Source organism: Eptatretus burgeri, chromosome 17, assembly GCF_056783735.1.
Source record: "Eptatretus burgeri isolate ZD-2024b chromosome 17, Ebu_testis_v1, whole genome shotgun sequence".
NCBI classification, from domain to species: Eukaryota; Metazoa; Chordata; class Myxini; order Myxiniformes; family Myxinidae; genus Eptatretus; species Eptatretus burgeri.
This window is the reverse complement of record NC_140977.1, coordinates 21,908,973-21,931,700: the sequence shown is the minus strand read 5'-3', so window position 1 is coordinate 21,931,700 and position 22,728 is coordinate 21,908,973. Positions and strand designations below refer to the sequence as shown.

Here is a 22,728-nt window from a genome sequence, read left to right as displayed (position 1 = left end):
AGCAAACACAAGCTACATTATCAGATGTTATTCAATTATTCTGGGCAGTCTTCAATCAAAAAGGCTTACTCTGATGAAGGGTTCACACCTGAAGTTAACACCTGCATTGCAGGTAATGAAGCCATTCCACCGTGTTAATTTCGAGTTATACCAACCAGTTTTATAGTTATACCAATCAATTTTTTCATAATGTTTCCTTTTCATGTGGATTGTGTCACCATTTAGTTATTCAGTATTTAATGTGTATTCATATCACAACATTGCAGTTCTCCATTTCAAATTGCTGACGTTCTTGAAAATGAAATTCTCTTCGTCTTCTTGAGGAATGCTTTGCTAATCAAACCCCCTTAATGTTTCTTCATAATATAGATTTGCCAAGAGAAATATAACTTTAATAAAAGGCAGTCGTTAATATTCAAAACAAGCCGGTAGACGGTGATGGGTCGCCGAGCATGGAAACTATAAGATATAGAGCAAAATGGATGTCATATAGTGGATAGGGAATCACCTTAAGATTATGCATATCAAATCTCATCCAGTTCCATCTACTGATAACTACTCGGAATCCATTTGAATGAAAAGTACCGAAAATGCGGTTTGAAATCGGAAATCCCCAAAGTTCGAGGGGGTGCTGTGGATGAACAAAGACCTAAATCGAAAATCCGGCTCGATCGTTTGTGCACAATGTATTCCAGACGATTAGTGTGAATTTTCATGACCATCCGACCATAACCCTAGAAGGAGTAGCATTTGGCACGAAGGCACCTCCAGCTCTTGCATATTATCAATTTTTGCACCAATTGACCTTTGACCCCTGACCTAAGCGAAATCGGTCAATATGTCCTGAGGCAAAGTTGTAGTATTCATTGAGTACCATGAACCTGCAAAGTTTCATTCGTATCGATGCACTCATCTGGTCGCAAGGGGCCTTCAATTTTCGCCAATTTTCGCGCATACCCTAATTATAGGGGGCGCTGCGGGTAAAGTATTCCATATATCACAAAAACCGGAATATATTTGATAGAGCATCACCTGTAGATCATTCGTGCCAAATTTCATAACCCTACGTGGGATAATGGCTTTCGGAATTGATTTCACGTGAACGGTACCGATTTTGAATGTCTTTCCGTTGTTGCTCGGGAACCAAAGCGTCCCTAGCAACCATCACAATTTCCAAAGCACTAGGTCATAAGATGTACCTACCACCGAGTTTAGTCAAAATCCGCCCACATTTACTACCAATTATGCTGATGACAAACGAACAAACATCCAAACAAACAGACAGAATTACTGACAATAAGGGTCACCTATTTCGGCGACCCAATAAAGATAATATATGTTTTCTCCGGTCTGTTCTTGCTCACGTGTACCCCTCACATAAAAAATAAAAAATAAACCCGAAAGAGTATCGAATTATAAGATTATGAAATACATTAAAAGTTTATGAAATGACTTTTCCTACATCATTAAAGGATATTCCAAAATTTGAAGAAATGAATAAAATAAGTCCATTAACACATATGGACTAACACATTCTTTTTTTTTGTATACAATGTCAAGGCTCGTATGAGTGCTAACACACAGAATGTACAACAAGGGGAGCAGGAGACAAGAAGGGCGGTAGAAGGATGGACACAACAGTGGGGAACACAAACATTACGAGATCTGTGGAAGGGAGAGGGATGGGGTGGCATACACTGGGTAAACAAGATGGACACCACAGGGAGTTTTAGGTCCTTACACGACAGGGACTTTCAGGAAGGAAAGTAGGGAATTTGAAGGTGGTGGGTTTGGGGTGGATTGGTGGGGGTAGAAAAGATTGTGGTTTTGGATGGAGAAAGAAAAGAGGTGGTGGTGAACTGCTATTTTGAAGACCTGGAGAGAAGAGTGGGATTGAAGAGAGTGTGGGAGTATGTTCCAAAGGTGGGGGAAAAAAAGAGGAAAGAAAGAGTGAAGGTGAGCAGTGATTCCTGATTTTGGTAGTTTGACCAGAAGGGGATTGCTGGTGGACCTTGAGTACCCTGCAGAAATATTGGAGGTGGGCCGGACATCACAAACAGTGCAAGGGGGGGGGGGCGAGGCCAGAGACGAGACAGTCAAAGACAAAAAGACCACCGACCTGTCTGCAGTGAGAGAGTGAAAGACCCAAAGACTCGGCCTCATCGCAGGAGATACCAATGGTCCTAAATGCCTTGGTTTCCACAGCGTGAAGCCGAGAAAGGTGAGAGGCGGGAGCACCAGCCCGGAGGGGAGAGCAGTACTCCATCAGACTGCGGATGAAAGCTTTGTATGCGGTCAGGAGCTCAGGTGTGCCAATGAAGGACTTTGCACAATGGAGGATGCCCAGTCAGAAACTGGCTTTGGAAGCCAGCTTGGAAATGTGAAAACAAAGTTGAAGTTTTAAGGGTTTCGAGTAAATTTATAGATGATAAAATTCACCTCGACCTTCTCTACTTTAAAAAGTTGTGGGGGAAAAATTTATATTAATGTATTCTAAATTGTAACAAATGGAGTTTTAGAAATGTAACTTTTATGCTATAAGTTGAATTGGCTGTCCTTTCTGGCCAAGAGACTTTTGCCCTAAATGTTGATAAATGTCTTGGTCTGGAGCGGTGTGACCTGAGCTGATAACAGCGAACCTTTGCCTCGAAATGTACGTAGTGGCTTCTCGCCTAAAAGGACAGGTCTGCAGTCTGGGTTGATAGCCCCCACCACTCTCCCATGAAAGTATAAAATGCTTTGAAATGTAAAATTGTTTCAGTGCAAGTACCTGAGGAAGTATTAGAATCTCAGTGGCTTGTACTCCTTGGAACTGACCAAGTACCAAGTTAGAATAAAACTCTCTGATGTAATGTGGAAGTGAATTGAATCGGGTTGGTCTAACTGTTAACTAAAGTAAGAATAAATGAAATAGAACCAAATAATATTGCAATCAATGGGGATTCTTAAGTTCATTGTACGAGGGTGAGAAGTGTATGGTGTGTAATTAGAATAATAAATTGTTTCACAAGGAAGGACTTGTGTGGACATCGATTATCAGTGTCAATGGGTTTTATGCAGGATTTTATCACCAAATCGGATATATGTTAAACTCTGCCTGAAGTTAAATAGGATTCCACAATCAACCAGAGAAAATCCTTCAATGATCACAACGGGGAAGGTGAAAAAGATGCACATCACATTATGCTGATGAAATCCACATCACATTATGAAAGGAAATTCACATTATGCTGATGTCATAAATGTCTCAAGATTCGTATCATCTCAAACATCAAAAAGGAATGGAAAGAAATATCCTTGTAAGCGGTGTCTCAACTTCTTTCACACAAAGGAAAAACAAAAACAACATTCAACATACTTCCTCGAGATCAAGCAACGGTAATTGAAATGCCAAAAGTGGGTTCGAAAACAGAACTCAGATCTAAATGAAACAATAAAACATCCATTTGTGATAGTGTTACGGCTGTGGAAATTCGCATTACACCATAAAGGGCCCTCAGGTGAGATATCTCCATAGATACATGTGTAGTTAGCCCAAACCCGTTGTATAGAGGGAATTTATGTGATTCATCCAGGCTGCGACGCTTTGAGTTCGTCGTTTTTCTTTCTCTATCTTTTATTTCAAACAAACAGCATCTCAACAACCACGCCATCCCCACCACAGCGCCAACCACACTACAACAACGCCACACCACCACCTTCGCCTTTACCTTCACAACTTCATCCCACATCATCGCTTCTACGGCCATTCCTGCACTACCTGTGAACACTGAACATCGGGCTGTCTCGGGCCCGTTCGGCGATTGGTGACGAACGCACCAAGCCGCGAGCGCGAATGGCGGCCTTTCCGAGGGGAAAATTCGGATCAGGAATGCTTCACGCCCACTTCTCCTCCGTCCAATGAGCAAGCGCGAGGCGGCTTGGCCCCGCCTCCAGGCGCGTGTAAGCGAATTCCGTCTATGCAAATTTTAGGATCAGGGGAGGTTCACGCCCATTTTTGCCTGACCAATGGCTGACCGGGGGGGGGGGCGGTGTGGCCCCACCTCCAATCGCGTCCTGACCCGGGAATTTGCATATCGGCTTCTCCTTCCGGCTATAAAGGCGCGAGAATTACCGGGTTGGGGAGAGTGTCGTCGAGGAGGAGTTGCTTTTGGAGACAAGGAGCGTCGTGTTGGTGAAGTTGAGGGGAGTGCGCGCGGTGGATCTGCAGGCGGCGGGTCGGAACAAGGGAGCTCGGGTCCGAGCCAAGGAGGACGGCGGTCGGCGATGAGGTTGCGATGTGGGGGATCTCTCGTCTCATCGCGGGACCCAAGCCAGCCAGCCACTCCCCTCCCCCAGGGCATCAACAATTTCCCCTTTCCCCCCACGCTGAGATAGTGCAAAAGCGGGCCCGTTCCCACCCCACCACAAACGTGGTGCCAACAAGCACGCCAGGGGCCCGGAGTCGGGGCACAGCGGCGTGGACACTTTGCGGTTTGCCCGCCAACACGTCACGAGGACGCGGGTAACACCTCCCGGGTCTCGCGGACCTGGCCGCTCCTCCAGGCCCCGCGCACATTTGGCCTACGGGCCTGTCTGCCTCCTTGTCTGTGAGGGTGGCTTCTTTCTTTTGATTTCGTGTAAATGTGTGTTGGCGCCGTCTGTGAAGTAGAACTGTATAAGTGTTGCCGTGTGTACGCGTTAGTCGGTTGTATTTCATTTGCTTTATGTGCATTTCGATTCTGTATGGCTGTATATACGTGCTTTCCGTGTGCCGCGGAATAAAATGCTTGCTTGTTGAACTGTGCCCGTTTCGCTTCGTCTTTTCTCCATTTGAATCTCCATCTTGCATCACGTAAGGGGTTCGTAGTGGGTGCAACATCCCGGTAATTAATCGGAACCGTCAAGGCCGACGATAACACCGCTCGGTTATCACTGTAGCACGGAACGGACCGCTTAAGCGGTTCGTGTCCGGAGTCGGCCTGTGGCATGGTACGATCGCCCGGTCAACCACTCGCGCAGGTACTTAGGTCGATCGAATTTGGCGAGCAACCCTATCCTGCGCGGGTGGGCAATTGGCACGATTGTGGTGGGGTTAAACCCCCACCCGTGACAAGCTCCCGGCGTTGTTCCGAGATGGTCACGACTGAATTGTCCGTCCGGTGGGCGATGTGCCGCGATTTGAGTTACGTGGTCGTTCGCACACTGGCGGGCGCGAATTCGCAACAATATACACAGACTTTGAAAGCATCCTACAAAAGATAGACACGGCTTCATCAAATCCTAAACATCCCTACACTAAAGCCTATCAAAACCACATTCCTTATGAATTTTGTTATTATACAAAATCATCTGTTGCAGACCAATTTAATAAATTAGAACTTTCTGGAAGAGAAGATACCTCTCAAGAGTTTGTAAAGCGGTTGGAAGCGGACTTTATTTGATTAACAGAAGTAACATAGAACACGAATAAACTCTTAAAGTTATCTCGACTTGAGGAAAAGGATTTTGAGAAATGCAACATTTGTCATATTTGCCAAGATAAAATCACCTTGACAAAAGTTTGAGACCATTGTCATATTACGGGTAAATACAAAGGTCCTACTCATCAAAGTTGTAATCTCAATTATAAATGTTCTTCTTTCATTACCTCCGTCTACCAAAGGTGGGCAGAGGTTATGTTTTCACTCCTGTCTGTCTGTTTATTTGTTTGTTTCCTCATCCACCGAAGGTGAATGGAGGTTGTGTTTTCACTCCTGTCTGTCTGTTTGTTTGTTTGCGAAAATAAATCTTAAAAAGTTGTGGACGGATTCACACAAAATTTGGTGGAGAGCTTGTGTATGTGACAAGGAGGAAATGATTAGATTTTGGTGAAGATCCAAATCCGAATCTGTATCCGAGAATTGTTTTGAGTGATTTTTCACCATTGAGAGATCGAGCAAAAAAACGACATGTGGCAGGATATCTCAAAAAGTTGGGGACGGATTCGCATGAAACTTGGTGGGCAGCTTGGGGATGTAACAAGGAAAGATTGATTAGATTTTGGTGAAGATCTGAATCCGATCAGAGAATCAAGTGATTCTTCAACATTGAGTGACAGGTCTAAAACGAGAAACTGTCGGACCCTGCTATTCACGGATTCGCGATTCGCGGACCCCACTTATTCGCGGTTAATAAAATATGACCCGCCTCAACATTTGCAGCCTTGTGCTTCGTGTATTCGCGGGTATTTTTTCGATGCGTTTTTGCATATTTTCTGCAGGCATATTTGCGGTTTTTCGCAGTTTTTCACAGGATTTTTGATTTTCCCTCATGAATCACGAACTGCCGGGAATCTATCCCCCTTTTTCCATTGAAGCAAGGCCCCACTATTCGCGGATTCGCTTTTCGCGGCATTTTCCAGGAATGAACCCCGCGAACTGCGGGGTCCAACAGTATAGTACGATATCTCAAAAAAGTTATGGACGGATTCACACGAAATTTGGTGGATGAGTTAGTTAGTGCCAAGAACAAGCCGATTAAACTTTAGTTCAGGTCCGAATCCAGATCCGGCCTATCAGTGGGATTGAAAATGTAAACTAATCAGCTTTGCGGAGGTATGCGCTCAACCAAGTTCCATTCTAGTTCCAGTATTTCTTCACAACAACGCTCACTATGACACGCACCTTTTCATAAGTGAACTCTCAGACGTTTGGATACAGTAGAATCTGGATAATAAGCATATGCACCTATTTTTAGATTTAGTGGAGCAGATTTTGCTTATTCCCCATATGTACTTATATTTAAAAAGCCTGACATGCGCATATTTTCCGTATGCACTTATACTCATTCAAATATCCATGACAAGCACTTATAATGGTAAATGTTCTTCAGATTGGCTGCATAGATGCCAGTTTTTACATCATTGCAATTTTAATTGTCTGTACCTCGGAAACAAAATACTAAATACACTTTCAGTCCTCGAGCATGTACCTGTTTAAACTCCGCAACAAGTTTGTTTTTCATGTCCAGGTAAAAGGCCTGTCTTTTGCTCCCTATCTTCTTCGAAGCTTTCTCACTCTGAACAATTATTTCCTCATCTTCACTCGTGTTAAGTCCGAATTTTTTACACGTCTGTTATTGGTTCTTACAAAAGTTGTAAAATGCGATAATCTCAATTTTTATTTCATGGGTGTATGATCAACGCTTCACAGGCGTGTTCATTTTGATCGTGGTGAAAAACGTTGTTTTACGACCCTTTTATAAAGGGTCATAAAACACCCTTTTACGACTCTTCATGAACAATGTTGTGTTGAATGTACAACTCTTGTAAGTACCAGTACCAGACGTGTGAGAAATTTGGGCTTAAAGTTTAATTTGCAAATACACCACGAAACACTGTAATGTTTGAGTTGATAATATTTTCAGTTTTCAAAGCCTTACTATGACATTTTATGTGCACTTATTTTTGATGGATAAATAAAATAGGGAGGTCCGTGTGCACTTATTTTTCGTATGCGCTTATATTCACACATATTATCCAGATTCTACTGTATATAACAGCCATTCCTTCAACAGATCAGAACTACATCTCATTTACAAAATCAATTCCAATGAAGCACAAAACTATTTAAACGATTTTCAACAATATTGTTGCGGTTATGGAAAAGGACTCCGGAAAGTTGCATGCACCATGGAAGAAACCCTGAATTAGATATTTCATAAATATGTGTGCTTAGTCAGGTCCCATCTCTTCGTAACAGGGGACTGGGAAGATGTTCTTCTTTGTCGGAACAGGGGACTCCATCTATCCCTCCATCCCAATTCCTCATCCTTTCTCTCCTGAACCTCCATTCCCCATGCTTCCCTAAAAGCCTTCACCCTTCAACCCACGAGCACCACACAGCACACACACACATTAAAAGTCAATACCACCGCTGGAAAGAACGTCGCTACACCACAATCGATTGTTTGAGAACTCTCCACCACAATGCTACTGCCATTGATTCCATTGAGAGTTGGGAAGCATGAGCCAATGAGAACGCCCCGCATGTGGTCAGAGATCAGGTGGTAGGTAACCTTTGCCCCCTGGAGCTCTGCCTCACGGTCAGAGTGTGCTCATGTGAACTCTGCTCCGATGAGGACACCCCCACCCAATCCAAGGAGGAATAAAAGGCCAAGCAATGAAGCTGCTTAGGGCTGCTGTTCTTGTGCACTGGGGTATTGTGGAGTGAAGCTGCCCGCCTGTTCGTGGAGTGAAGTTGCCAGCTTGTCCGTGAGACAATCTGCACTGGCCCAAGCTGAGCTGTGCTGGCCGGGCACGATATGCACTGGCCTGAGATGAGTTGAGCTGGCCTGAGACAGGCTGCACTGGGGCAAGACAAGCTCGGTTCGAGGTCCGAGCGCAAATGACGCCACAGGGTCCTCGGCACACAGCAGTAGCACCATACTGACTTACACAATCTTTTCTTTCTTTCTCCAAGAACCCCTAATTTGTCTACTTGAGACACACAAAGAGCTTCAACGACTCTAAAAGAGCTATCACGCTTGACCTCCATCACCAAGTGGATGAGGCACTGTTTTGCACCTCACACCATTTCCTTTAAGCTTGTGCTATATATGATAAATCTCTCCCTACACGTCACACACCACCTTCCTTCCCTTCCCTCCATTACGGGATCCACGCAAGCCCGCCTGTTTGCGCAGGGTAAGAAAGAGGCCTCACATTGCCAATATCTTCTTCTTCTTCTTCATCCTTTTCCTTTCTGCTCTTCCCAGATGATTGCTTCTTCTTCCTTTCTGCTCTGCCTGGATGATTGCAGCGTGCTTGTCTTGTGTTTTGTCAATAAGTAAGATTGTTTAAGGGGCTTTTACGTGCCAGGGGTAAGTCTGTTGTCATATGTCTTTAATTGATTTGTAAATATATGATTATGATAATTGCCTTGCTGTAAATACATACCCTTTGCTCTGGTAAACGTTTCAAACCTACCTGGTTGTCTTTTCCATCATTGGTTCAGCATAAGTGTGGACATAATAGATGGGAAGTTTTGCTCCACTAATTCGTCCGAAATAGCCAACACCCTACCTCAGTTTCGCTTGGCCGTACCTAATAAGTGGACGAATGGGACATTGAGAGCGCAGTTCCTCAGTTGAATTAATTAAATCATAGAATAAGGGAATGCAACAGTGGGCAAGGGACACTGTGAGACAATTACTTCAATCGGTGTCCACAGCAACCTGTCGGACCACAGAGTTATCTGTGGCTGGTAACATCAGGGTCAGAGGTCGAGTGGCGGATCCGAGTGACCCCCCCCTCGTGCATCCCGGTACGCTCGCTCTGAGGCCCGTAACAACATATATCCGTAAATAAAACTGCTATGTACCATACTATAAAAATACAGAAATGTTGATTACAATGCCAGAACATACACAATTTAATGTCCCAATTAGAAATAATTTTATGAAGAAGGGCATATAGTTTTTATGAGAATATAACCTTGGAGATATGATCTAAATGATTTTGGGTATAATTAGTCATTTTCAATAAACCTATACGACCTATAATCATATCAGTCTCATAAGGAAAAATATTATTCACTTGGGGAGAACTCTATGTGGAAGCACTCTTATCAAACAGCAAATAAAATAAGTTAATGTGAATAAAATCAATAACTTTTGCCATCGTATTGTTATGTGGATGTAGTGGTGGAGTGTGGGGGGGGAGGAGTCCATAGCTACACTGTGGGAAGTGTAACATGGTCCTTGTGTTTAAAGTAGGTTTGATTGCCATGTATCAGGGACCTGTCAGAGTAAGTCCTTTTGTTCCAAGTGACACTGAGGAGGCAGTGCATTAAAAGATAGAAACCGTTCGGCCGTTTCCTGGGACAAAGGCGCTGAGGCATATTGTGTTATCGGAGCCTCAGACGTGATAGTATATATGATGAATACACAAAAAACAGGATTCTTAATAGTAAGTTAGGGAATACAAACCGATTTCACATTATAAGGTTCTAATGTTGATAAAGTAGAAATCTCTTTTAGAAATCCAGAATAAATCTTGTTTCTTTCCAATTATGAAAAAAATAATTATGGATACAAGAATATCTCAAAATCCACATAATACATGTTTCATATGCTGTGGGGTGAAAGTGGTGGTTTCAGGGTTGTGAGGACTGAAACAGCCAATAGTAGATGTGTTCAACACTGATACATAATTGAATTGAAGAATGCACTTCAACAGAACATCATCCAAACATGGTGTAAGCAAGGGCAACATTGTGGAACTTAATCACAGGTTTTGAATTTTTGAAACAGCGTGATGCAGTGATCTTGCAAACACCTCTCATTTCACAAGATTAGAGAGTCATAAACTTGTCTTTCAAACCTGTGAAGTCCCAGTAATCTCAGTTATTTTGTTATTCCCAATGCTATTTCCAAAATGTGTATTGGTGAAACAGAGACTTTTCAATTTTGGTTTTATGTGTCTGATCAATCCTGAGTAAAGGCCAGAAATACAAAGTACAGAAAGATTTCTAGGTATATTATAAGCAACCAACATGCCTGTCTCGTAAATATAAAGAAGCACACTTTGTTGACCACAATTTAATGGATCTGTTATTCTGCAGAGTTTAGAACAGAATAATTTAATCATTAAAAAGAACAAACAAAACAAATAAAGAGTATGATGGGTTCTCTATGAAGCTCAGCTTACCTTCAAGCAGCTGATCAGCTTTGCTGGACTCCCTGGGAGGAGAATCACGTGGTTCCTGCTTTACACGCTCATTGCTCAAAGCATCTTGGGACGTCTGAAAACAACTTTGCAAGGTTTCCATCGTTCCCACATTAGCTTCACCTGCAAACCATTTGACAATTTATTGCTTCATCAGGTAAAACCATTCTGTCAAACTCTAGCACATCCAGATATGTAGGGGATGCTTACCCTTGGCGATCGTTTTGTGATCACAGATATCTAGTTTTTATTATTATTGTTGTTCTTCATACCTTTGACAAGTGATGAGTAATCATGAATGAATTTGGATTCCACCTTCACTTCCACAATAAAATCTGAAAATAAAAACATCCCATTCAACCACAACTTTAAATAGTACTTCTGAAGAAACTATAATGGCACTCTTTTACGTTGTGACGGTGACAGATATGCCTCCGCCCACATTATTATTGAAGGCTTTAATGCTAAAAAAAAAAAGAAGCAATGATGAGGTTATAACGAAGTCACCCATGACATGATCAAAAAAAACAACTCACTTATTTCCCATGGTGAGTACTTAGCAAGTACCAAGTTTAAATTTTTTCCATGGAGTGGTTTCAGACATACAGAGGTCCAAAGTTTTTCCTTTTTTCTAACATGACTTAACACATGACCCATGACATCATAATTATCATTAAAACATTCCATATGAGTAGTCGCACCTTTTGGTGAATTTTTTGTGCCGATCTGAGAAGCCGTTGCAGCGAAAACAGAGAAACTTAGCACGGACGGACGGACATATATATGGACAGATAGACAACCCAAAACATAATGCCTCCGGTGACTTCGTCAGCAGAGGCATAACAAAAAATCACAATACAGCTCCAGCAAGTCCTTACTGTTCATTCTCCTGAAAAATATTGATTTAAAACTGATGAGGAAAGGAAAGCCGATGATCCTGACCTTCTGTTAGTCAATATAGAGCCAGGGATTTTTCACAATCGTGAAAAACGGATGGAATTCATTGAATCGGTGACGGATAACTGCATCTGACATGGAAAAACAACCCAGAATGTCATCATCAAATAAAAGACCAAACACTGCATTGTCATCATCAGGAGGGACCGGAATAGGCAAAGATTTAGTGAACACGAGGATCAGCTGCTACTCTACCCTCAAACCCATTCAGGTGCAGCCAAGTTAGCCTTAGGAAAACAATTCATCAGAGTTCACTTCTCCATAGACATATACAGTGCCTTCAGAAAGTATTCACACCCCTCGACTTTTGTCATATTTTGTTGTGTTATAGCCGTCTTCTTGGGTATGTCTGTATCAGCTTTGCACATCTGGATTTGAGGATTTTCTCCCATTCTTGCTTGCAGATTTCCTCAAGCTCTGTCAAGTTGTATGGTGAACATCAATCTTCAAGTCTTTCCACAGATTATCAATGGCATTCAAGTCTGGGCTTTGGCTGGGTCACTCAAGAACTTTCACATTCTTGTTCTGAAGCCATTCCAGTGGTACTTTGGCTGTATGCTTGGGGTCATTGTCCTAATGGAACATAAATGTTCACCAAAGTCGAAGGTCTTTTGCACTCTGAAGCAGGTTCTCCTCAAGGATTTGCCTGTATTTGGCTCCATTCATTGTTCCCTCTATCATTGCAGGTCTCCCAGTCCCTGCCGCTGAAAAGCGTCCTCGTACCATGATGCTGTCACCACCATGCTTCATGGTAGGGATCATGTTAGATGGGTGATGAGCTATGCTTGGTTTACGCCAGACGCAGCACTTAGCATTCAGGTCAAAGAGTGCAATTTTCGTCTCATTAGATCACCAAATATTTTGCCTCGTGCTCTCAGAGTCTTTCACGTGCCTTTTTCAAAACTCTAGGCATGCTGTCATGTGCCTTTTTCTGAAGAGTGGCTTCCATCTGGCCACTCTCCCATAAAGCCTAGATTTGGAAAGTGCTGCAGAAACTGTTGTCCTTCAAGCAGGTTCTCCCATCTTAGCCAAGGAACTTTGTAGTTCTGTCAGAGTGGTCATTGGGTCACTTCCCTGACCAAGGTCCTTCTTGCCTGGTTGCTCAGTTTGGTCGGATGGCCAGCTCTATGAAGAGTCTGGGTAATTCCATATTCTTTATATTTCCTAATGATGGAGCTCACTGTGCTCTTGGAAACTTTCAACACTATAAATTGTTTTATACCCTTCTCCAGATCTATGCCTCCGCACAATTCTATCTTGGAATTCTTTGTACAGTTCCTTGGACTCATGGTGGATTTTCTGCTCTGACATACACTGTCAACTGTGGGACCTTATATGGAAAGGTGTGTTTCTTTCTAAATCATATCCATTCAATTGAATTTGCCACAGGAGAACTCCAATCAAGTTGTAGAAACATCTCAAAGATGATCAAAGGAAATTGGATGCACCTGAGCTCAATTTGGAGTGTTAATAGCAAAGGGGTTGAATACTTACATTTTCAAGTTCATATTTTCATTTTAAATTAATTTGCAAAAATTTCAAAATATGTTTTCACTTTGTCATTATGAAGTATTTTGTGTAGATCGGTGACAAAATAAATCTCAAGTTAATCCATTTTAAATTCAGGCTGTAACACAACAAAATGTGACCCAAGTCGAGGGGTATGAATACTTTCTGAAGGCACTGTATGTACCAAGACCCAGCCAATTGGCATGGTGACAACTGAAATCACCACATATGAGAAGCAGAGAGTTGGGATGGGTGGTTATAAGTTGGTCCATGCTAGCTGAGAGATGTAAATGGGGTCATCGCTGTTAGGAGCACGGTATAGACAAACAAGAGTTGGGAGCAGAGGAGAAGTCACAGTCAAAGGTATTTCTGGAGATTGGGAGGTGTAAGAGCAGTACACAGAGAATAAGAAATGGAGTTGTTCATGTAACATGCATATCCACACCATGACTGTTTGGGCATATTAAACTGGAGGAGACAATAGCTAGGGGGAGAGACATGAAGGAGTCAGGGACATTCTGTGGGAGGAAGGATTGTGTTAAACAGATTTTGTCCAGTTTATTAGCAGTGGCCTGCATTGAGAGATCTGTCAGGTTGGAGCGGAGGCGGGAGTGGGGATCTAGAAGGGGACAGAAGTCGGGAAGGTAGTGGGAAGTGGGGAGGGGAAGGGAGGGAAGCTGAAAGGGCTCAGAGTGGAGAGGGAAGCTGGGAGGGGCAGGAGGAAGAATGAAAGTTGCAGGGCAGGGGGAAATGGAAGCACGTGGGGGAGGGGCAAGATGACATGGGGGTGAAGCTATGAGGGGGTGGATTTAGTGGGATGTAGAAAGGAGGTAGATGAATTGGAATGATGCTGAAGAGGGGGACACAGAGAAGGGGAAGGGTTGGGATGCCCTGGGAATGTAGTAGATGACATTGGGGAGGGTACTTACATGGAGGACTTTGACACCTTAATGGATATCAAGGGGAATTGATGATCGTGTGCAGACAACCTCTGCAAACTGGACTTCTCAAGATTCCCAATCTGGATATATGGAGACAGACATCATGGGAGGGATGAAATGAATGGCCATTGAAGGCATAGAGGAAAGTGGTGCTGTAGGTACAAGGGGATGGTAGATGGACTAAGCGTTTTGGAGTGAGAAAAAAAAACCTCTTCAAAGTATAAAAAGATTTGCCTTCACATTGTAGTGTTTTTATGACTGCCTATAACAACTGCAAGTGCATCACCTCTGCAGCTAAAGCCACCTTTACCCAGCAGACCTCTGCAGACTTTTAATTCCTGCTGCAGACCCATAATTCCACTCTGGCAAGCTCTCCTCTCTCTCATTAGCAGCAGTCATTTATGCCTTCTGGCTTTTGCCAAGTGCATTTCCACCAATTTATGAGTCATCTTTACTTCCTCTCAACCACCATGGCTCAATCTGCAGCTCTCCTCAATCCAAAGCCAACACCTTCACCTCAGTTTTGAGTCCTCTACTTTGGGTGGGTGACTCCAAGAAAAACTCCTGCTTTTCCTAAGTCCAACTTCCTTAAGCCTGTCATCAAATTTTACACTCACAAAATTCGCCAGACTCTGCTTGCTCTCCCTTGTTACCAACAAAGCCAATGGTCCAGATAACATTCCTTCTGTTCTCCTCAAACACTGCGTTCCCAAACTTGCTCCTGTTTTCTCCAAGCTTTTCAAACTCTCCTACTGCACTAGTATTTACCCAACCTCCTGGAAGCATGCCTTTGTTTGCTCTATTCCAAAAAAGGGAGACACGTTTGATAACTCCAATTACTGTTAGCCTTGAACTACAATATCTCCAAAGTTATGGAATCTCTCAACAAAGAAGTTTTTAACTCACCTCAAATCCTTCTCTCCTCTCAATGAACACCAATGCGACTTCCCAAAGTCAGGGCCACTGGTGACCTGGTCTATGTTGCAAACTCATGGTCTTCAGCTCTCGAGCACTTCAAAGAAAGTAGAGTTGTTGCATCAGACATGACAACAAACAGTCTTGCACAAAAGGCTATGAGCGAAGCTCCCAATGTATGGTATTCATTCTCAGCTCATCTCCTGGGTTTCCAGATTTTTCAATGGGCGATTTATCTCTTTCTGCATCGATGGTGTCCTCTCTGAACCCCACCACATTATCTTGGCTGACCAACTTTCTCTACTCTTATAGTTAATGTGTGGCTCTCAAACAGAATCCTTTCATCTCTGTCAAGACTGCAGTGCTCCAAGGCAGTGTTCTGGGCCCTGTCTTATTCCTAATCTTAATCAATCTGACTGGAAAATACTCTATTTATTTGCTGCTGACTCCAACCTCTGTCATCCTCATTCAGATAGGCAGGCAGCAGTCTCTTCCCTCTCTTCAGACCTTGACATAATCACAAGCTGATCAAACACTTGGGATATATTGTGACCTGCAAAAGTATTCACCCCCAACCAATAATGCCACATTTAGATGAATTACTAATTATGTAGAAACTATTTTTCCAAATGAACTTTTTTATTCATAACTGAAGAGATCAAACTAATCACTGTTATATTTGAAGGAAGTTACATGTCAAGGAAACCTACAAAAAACATGTACAAATCAAAAGTATTCATCCCCTGAGGTGTCAGTACTTGGTGGAAGCAACTTTTCAGCAATGGGAATGTAGTAGATGACTTTTTAGAGTCAATGAGTCTTTTTAGATCTTCGTGGAGGATCTCCAAGTCTTACTCACGTTGTTGTTCTTGTGGACTCTTTTGTTTCACAGCCTACAGTTTTCATCGAAACTTCCTGAAACTTGGCGTATATATGTAAAAATACCCTGTGCAGACAGTAACGATCTCCGATTTTGAAAATTTCTCCTAGAAAAAAGTTATGACGTCAAAATATCTCCTCTAATGGAAATCGCCTAAAAAATTATCTCCAAAACTAGGCAAGCTTTTTGAATTCTGTTTGCAGGAATCGAACAGGGCATTAGCGGAGATGAATTACCGCACATACGATACATCACTATGACGTCATATCAATTTTTATGACGTCATTCCTATTTTTTGACTTTTTGTTTCATTTGTTTCACAGCCTACAGTTTTCATCGAAACTTCCTGAAACTTGGCATATGTATGTAAAAAATACCCTACGCAGACAGTAACCATCTCCGATTTTGAAAATTCCTCCTAGAAAAAAAGTTAACGTCATAATATCGCCACTAATGGAAATCGCCTATACCCTTATCTCCGAAACTAGTTTGTTTCACAGCCCACAGTTTTCATCGAAACTTCCTGAAACTTGGCATGTATATGTAAAAATACCCTGCGCAGACAGTAACCATCTCCGATTTTGAAAATTCCTCCTAGAAAAAAAAGTTATGACGTCAAAATATCTCCGCTAATGCAAATCGCCTAAAAAATTATCTCCGAAACGAGGCAAGCTTTTTGAATTCTGTTTGCGAGAATCGAACAAGGCATTAGCAGAGATGAATGACCGCTTATATGATACATCACTATGACGTCATATCAATTTTTATGATGTAATTCCTATTTTTTGACATTTTTTGTTTCACAACCCAGAGTTTTTATTGGATCTTCGTGAAACTTGCCATGTATATGCAGAAAGCCCATGCGCAGGCAGTAACCATCTCCGATTTTGGAAATTCTTCCTCGAAAAAAAGTTGACGTCATAATATCGCCGCTAATGGAAATTGCCTAAACCATTATCTCCGAAACTAGGCAAGCTGTTTGAATTTTGTTTGCGGGAATCAAGCCGGACATTAGCACAGATAATTTATCGCAAACCTGATACATCACAATGACGTCATCATTAAGAGGACGAGGATCTTAGCTCATTCGAGCTTGTTTGGGTAGGTCTCTACCAGCTTTGCACAGTGAGATGGTGAAATCTTTGTCCATTCTTCATGTGAAAATTGCTCAAGTTGTGCCAAGGCCTTCAAGACCATTGGAATCTCCCGTGATGGAGCCAAATATGTGGACCCATCACTTTCCAATCGCAGACAGGCTGGTGGTCTATGTCTTCTACTGCCTCATTTGTGGTCTTGCAGCCTCTGCCCATTTTTTTTTACCCCCTTCTGAAGGGCACCCACAGTCCACCAGTAACCTACTTCTGGCGAAACTCACAAAATCCAGAATGACTGCTCAACTCCACTCATTCTTTCCTCTTTTATCCCCCCACCTGTGGAACCAACTTCCACATTCTCTTCAATCTCATATTCTCCCCTTCCAATTAACAGCAACCAACACCCCCTCCCCACTTCTCCATTCTAAATTTCCAGTTTTTCTTTCCTCCGAGTTTGCTTCTCTATCCATCTTCTCCACCCCGGATGTCCTCCTCTACTCCTCATTTCCCTCAACAAATTTCCCTCCATTTCATTCCACAACCCTCATGTTGGTGTGTTTCCCTCCTCTCTTTCAATGATTCCTTTTGTTCTGTTGAGTCCTGATCTGTTCCGTATTCCAGCTCTTTCAGAAGCCTTGACTTTGCGAACAAAATAAAATAAAAACAAAAAATGCCGCAGCAAAACACACAAAATTGATTTCTTTCAAATGGCATGATTTTGGGATGTTGTTTTTCTGAGTGCTCGGTTGGTTCTACTTAAGAGTATTTTTGTCCAGTTGTTGCTTTCTATTCGTTAGTTGTGATCTTTCCTGAATGGTATTAATCTCATGTCCTCTATTTTGTTGGAAAACTCTTCTGCCAACTCTGATTATCATCCTGGTCTTCCTCCAATTCTCTGCTCTGATGTTCCTCCTCTTTATTATCATCTGCCATTCTTACTTTAATCCCTTCTGTCTGTGTATATGTCATTTCATCTGGATAACCTGGCTGGACTTGTTCTCTCTCGCCAGGGCTGTGTCTGCATAATTTCCTAATGCTGTACTCTTGCACTAGTGTTGGGCTTGCGGTGTCAAGCCAAAGTTTAAGCTCCAGTCCCGTTGCACAGCTTCTCTTCTTTCTGTTATGTCAACGTATGCGCGACCTTTTACTTCTTCAGTTTCTCTTGTGGGGCTGTGTTCGCCTCCTGACCCTCCCTCTGCGGTGCAGTTCCACAGAAGTCTGTTGGGTACTCCTTCTCTTTAAAAGTATGTATTATGGGAATTTCATTCCAATTGTATGTTGTATTAGTGGATTGCGGCATTGGTGGAATTTCTCCATTTCTTGGTGACCACACTTCTTTTATTGTCTTTTACTTGTTCTTCTCTTAATTATATTTCTTCCTCCACCAATGTTTTTCTGCCTGGTTATTGTTTCCTTCATTGGGTTTGTGTTTTTTTATGAAGATGATCTTTATGATGGCAATGTAAGCCTGGTGTTGGCTTAGTGGTTAGGGTGGTGGCTTGGGATCCTGGTGTCCTGAGTGGTGGTGGCTTGGGATCCTGGTGTCCTGAGTTCAAGCCCTGTTGGGCCACTGAATTAGTACACCAGGAGGTTGACTCAGCCTGTTATCCTTCTGAGGTCGGCAAAATGAGTACCAGTGCACTGGTAAGGGGGACACTGCATCAGCAGCATAGCTGTGTCCCAACCAATGATGCAACCAGCAGCCACAGGCTGCACTCAATAGAGAGAGAGAGAGAGAGATGGAAATGTTTTCAGAATAGCTGCCCTCATGTGTTTACATTTTCTCATGTTATTCCCTTTTCTTCTGACTTGCGTGAATTTTTTCATGTCTTTTCTTTGACCAGGAAGTTGCAAAATCCTTATTGCACACAGAACACTGGTACGGCTTCTCGCCTGTATGTATTCTTTGATGGGCTTTGAAATACGATAAGGTGATATATGTCTTGTTGCACACCGAACACTTGTGGGGCCTCTCTGCAGAATGGAATTTTTGATGTTTATAAAAAGTAGATGAACAAGCAAATGCATTTCCACACACAGAACACTTGTAGGGATTCTCTCTTGAGTGAATCATTTCGTGTCTTTTCCTTGATGAGGAACTTCTAAAATCCTTACTGCAAACAGAGCACTTGTATGGTCTTCTTCCACTGTGTATTTTTTTATGTTGATATAAATGTGAAGAATTCCCAAAGCCCTTGCTGCAAACAAAACACTTGTATGGCTTCTCCCCTGTATGTATTCGTTGATGATTCTTCAAAGCTTGTGAAAGACGAAAGGCGTGAAGACACACAGAACACTTGTAGGGCTTTTCTCCTGTGTGCACTCTTTTATGCCGATACAAATATGTTGAATAAGCAAATTCCTTGCTACAAATGGAGCATTTGTAGGGCTTCTCACCGGTATGAATGAATCGATGCCTTCTCAACGATGAAGAAAATGCAAAATCCGTGTTGCAAACAGAACACTTGTATGGCTTTCCTCCACTGTGTATTTTTTGATGTAGTTTAAAAGATGATAATACAGTAAATGATTTGTTGCACAAAGAACACTTGTATGACTGTTCTCTTGTATGGGTTCTTTGATGAATCTTTAAGGAAAGGAATCGACCAAAGGCTTTAAAACACACAGAACACTTGTAGGGCTTCTCTCCTGTGTGTGTTTTGTGATGCCTTTTCAATGTTGCTCTTTCAGTAAATGCCTTAAGACACACAGAACACTTGTAGGGCTTCTCTCCTGTGTGTATTTTATAATGCTTTGTTAACGTTGCTCTTTCAGCAAATGATTTATGACAAGCAGAACACTTGTGCGGCTTCTCTCCTGTGTGTGTTTTATGATGCCCTTGTAATGTTGCTTTTGCAATAAATGCCTTGAGACACACAGAACACTTGTAGGGTTTCTCTCCTGTGTGTAATTTATGATGCTTTATTAATGTTGTCCTGTAAGCAAATGTTTTATGACACACAGAACACTTGTAGGGCTTCTCTCCCGTATGTATTTTTTTATGATGGTGTAAATGCGTCAATTGACGAAAGGCCTTATGACACACAGAGCACTTGTATGACTTCTCGCCTGTGTGTGTTCTTTGATGAATGTTTAAATTTGTTGATTGACTAAAGGCTTTATGACATACAGAACACTTGTACGGCTTCTCTCCTGTGTGTGTTCTTTGATGAATGTGTAAACTTGATGAGCGAGCAAATGCCTTGGTGCAAAGAGAACACTTGTAGGGCTTCTCACCTGAATGGATTCTTTCATGTGTTTGCAGCTCCGAGATAACAGGGAAAGCCTTCTTGCACACAGAACATTTGAAAGGCTTTTGACCTGCATGCATTCTTTGATGTTCGTTAAACTTTTTCAGTTGAGCAAAAGCTTTAGGACACAAAGAACACTTGTTGGGCTTCTCACCTGCATGTATTTTTTGATGAAAATTTAAAGACGATAATGTGGTGAATGATTCGTCACACACTGGACACTTGTGTGGTCTCTCACTTCCTTGGGTATTCTTGAGGATCTCTGTACAACTTTTACAACTGCGGTTGTAAGACATGATGCTAAAGTTGTCAGTTTCTTGACTAATCGTTTGAGTCATGTGGGGATTGAAAACTTCCAGGTCGAACAACTGGGAACAGTTGGAACAAGAAACCGGTTTCATTTGTTTCTCTGCAAAGACAAGTCACAAACATCATAAAATCACACCATATTGAAAAATATAGCATAATTGACAACTATTGCACTCACATTAGAGTAAACACAAACTTAGTTACTATCTCGAGAAGGGCTGCCCAATACGCTTGCCACTCGCCACAGACATGTGGCGTATCAGCCACAGATGTGGCGAATTGATGTTCTTCAAAAGTTGTTTTTTTTTTGCAAACATTTGGTTTGGTGCATCAGTCGTTAGATGGCACCAGAAGGTTTCTGAAACACCCAATATTATTTCGAGCAAACTAAATTGGCCATGGTGAAACTGCTATTTTTAGTATCACTCAAGAAAAAATGCCTTCCATTGTTGATAACACGACCTTCAGATATCAGTGATCTATCTGAGCTTCGCCTAGTTTCTATATTCAAATTTTATAATAAACTTCTATTTTTACCTCCACCCACCGAAGGTGGAAGGAAGTTATGTTTTCACCCATGTCTGTCTGTTTTTAGCAAGATATCTCAAAAGGTTGTGGATGGATTTGTACCAAACTTGCTGGGTGGATAGCTTATGGACCAAGGACCAATTGATTACATTTTGGTGAATATCCAAATCTGATTACAGATCCTGCAATTTTTAAAGTTATGACACACAGAGACATTGTCGTTTCATTAATGCAGGTAATTAAGCTGTTTCAGCATGTGAATTTATAGTTATAGCAACAAGTTTTATAGTTATTCAAATCAATTTTTAATAACATTTCCTTTTAATGTGGATTTTCACCATTTGGTTATATTTAATGTGTTCATATCACCACATTCCAGTGCACCATTTCAAATCACTGACAGCCACTTCCTCTTCTTCAAGTTGAATGCTTTCGTGGGTGGCCACCTAACCTTCAAATTGACCGTGTACTTAAATACTCAATGAGACACCTAAACACCAATTATTATATGAACCAAAAAAAATGTGGAAACTATGGTGACCTGATTGCCACAAGTTTGGTGAGCATCAATATGTTATTGACCACATAGGATCTAGAGCAGGGGTTCCCAACCTTTTTTTTTTTATTGGGGTACCATTTCACATGTTCGTGGTCCCACCGAGTACCACTTTACCTAAAATAGTGTTTATATGCGATACAGATACGACAATGGGGAGTTAAACAATACTAACAATTCACAACTATGGCATTGAGCAATCTGATCTGAACAAAAGAATGATACAGTAAGTACCTCTTTGATTGTGTAAAATGTCCAGTCAATGGGATGGTTGAGCCTGCTTCTTGCTCACAAGCAGGTCGATGTCAGGCTTTGTTTTGGATAAAGCGCACCGAACATCATGTTCAACATCCAGTAGGGATCCTTGTTTTGTTTTTAGAATAACGACTGGCTCGAACCCAGCTTCACACAGCCATGTAGATGGGAATACTATGAGCGAATGAACAGCCAGGGCAGCGAGCTTAGGGTAAGACCCCAACATTCCACACCAGAAGTCCACAAGATTCATCTCGTCAAACTGATCTCGGGCTGTGGAGTCGTTCTGGAGATCAATCAAGCTTTCCTGCAGTCCTGTTCCAGGTGGCAAATCCAATGCATTTATGCGAAATGGGTTGCGAATCATTTTTAGATCCAGTTCCTTGAGATCCGGAAAATAGGAATTTAATTCCTCATCCAAATAAGCGAGGTGATCTTTTACCAGTTGCATGAACTCCCTTGGGGGATTCTTTTCACGCTTCTGAAGAATATCGGCCGTGCAAGAAAACATGACCACCACTCCCGCTTCGACATTCGTCTTCCACAGACGGAGTTTTTCCTGAAATCCCTTGACCTTGTCGATGAAGTCAATGATAGTCGTGCCAGTCCCCTGAAGAGACTTGTTCAGGGCGTTTAACTGAGAGAAAATGTCGACCAAATAAGCCAGGTGCAATGCCCAGTCGGGGTCGTTCAAAGCAGTGACGGAATCGACAGTCTTTGGTTTTCCATCGTTTTCGAAGAATTCACGAAGCTCAGCTCGTAGTTCAAACATATTTCCATATTTCCACACCAAAGCTCTGCCATATTTCCATGGGATAACAATCTCACCTCAGTGTGGAATAAGAA

The 22,728-nt window shown here is 42.2% G+C and overlaps 1 protein-coding gene across 1 annotated transcript in view; it reads right to left on the bottom strand.

Annotated features, from left to right (window-relative positions):
* LOC147009514 (uncharacterized) overlaps window positions 1-22,728 on the bottom strand; it is a 55,444-nt gene that overhangs the window by 4,516 nt on the left and 28,200 nt on the right. The window contains exons 5-7 of the mRNA XM_085861269.1: window positions 20,221-20,643; window positions 10,960-11,022; window positions 10,670-10,810 (exon numbers count right to left, since the gene is read on the bottom strand). Of these exons, the coding sequence (XP_085717395.1) occupies window positions 10,670-10,810; window positions 10,960-11,022; window positions 20,221-20,643 (627 nt within the window). The remainder of the gene's footprint in view (window positions 1-10,669; window positions 10,811-10,959; window positions 11,023-20,220; window positions 20,644-22,728) is intronic.